This window comes from Eimeria mitis, genomic scaffold, assembly GCF_000499745.2.
Source record: "Eimeria mitis Houghton genomic scaffold, Emh_scaff5302, whole genome shotgun sequence".
NCBI classification, from domain to species: domain Eukaryota; phylum Apicomplexa; class Conoidasida; order Eucoccidiorida; family Eimeriidae; genus Eimeria; species Eimeria mitis.
The window spans coordinates 3,294-3,508 of record NW_013573579.1 but is presented as its reverse complement, the minus strand read 5'-3'; the positions used below and the strand labels follow the sequence as shown (position 1 = coordinate 3,508).

The following is a 215-nucleotide window of genomic DNA, read 5'->3' as shown; positions in this document are numbered from 1 at the left end:
TAGCAGCAGCATCTGCTGCTGCTTGCTGCAGCAGACAGTGCAGCAGCAGACTGACTGACGTCTCCTCAGGGGGGACGGAATCCGCCAGAGCCGAGTATATCCTGCAGCAGCAGCAGCAGCAGCAGCAGCAGCAGCAGTAGCAGCAGCAGCAGCAGCAGATGAAAAAGCTGAGGCTGCACCAGTGAGATGTTTATATGCAGCTGTATTAGAGTCCC

General features: G+C 56.7%; 1 protein-coding gene across 1 annotated transcript in view; it reads right to left on the bottom strand.

The window, feature by feature from the left end:
* Positions 1 to 215, bottom strand: part of EMH_0081150 (uncharacterized protein) — a gene marked incomplete at both ends in the record, with an annotated part of 3,727 nt that overhangs the window by 488 nt on the left and 3,024 nt on the right. Inside the window, one exon of the mRNA XM_013500348.1 lies at positions 52 to 101. Coding sequence (XP_013355802.1) covers positions 52 to 101 — 50 coding nt within the window. The remainder of the gene's footprint in view (positions 1 to 51; positions 102 to 215) is intronic.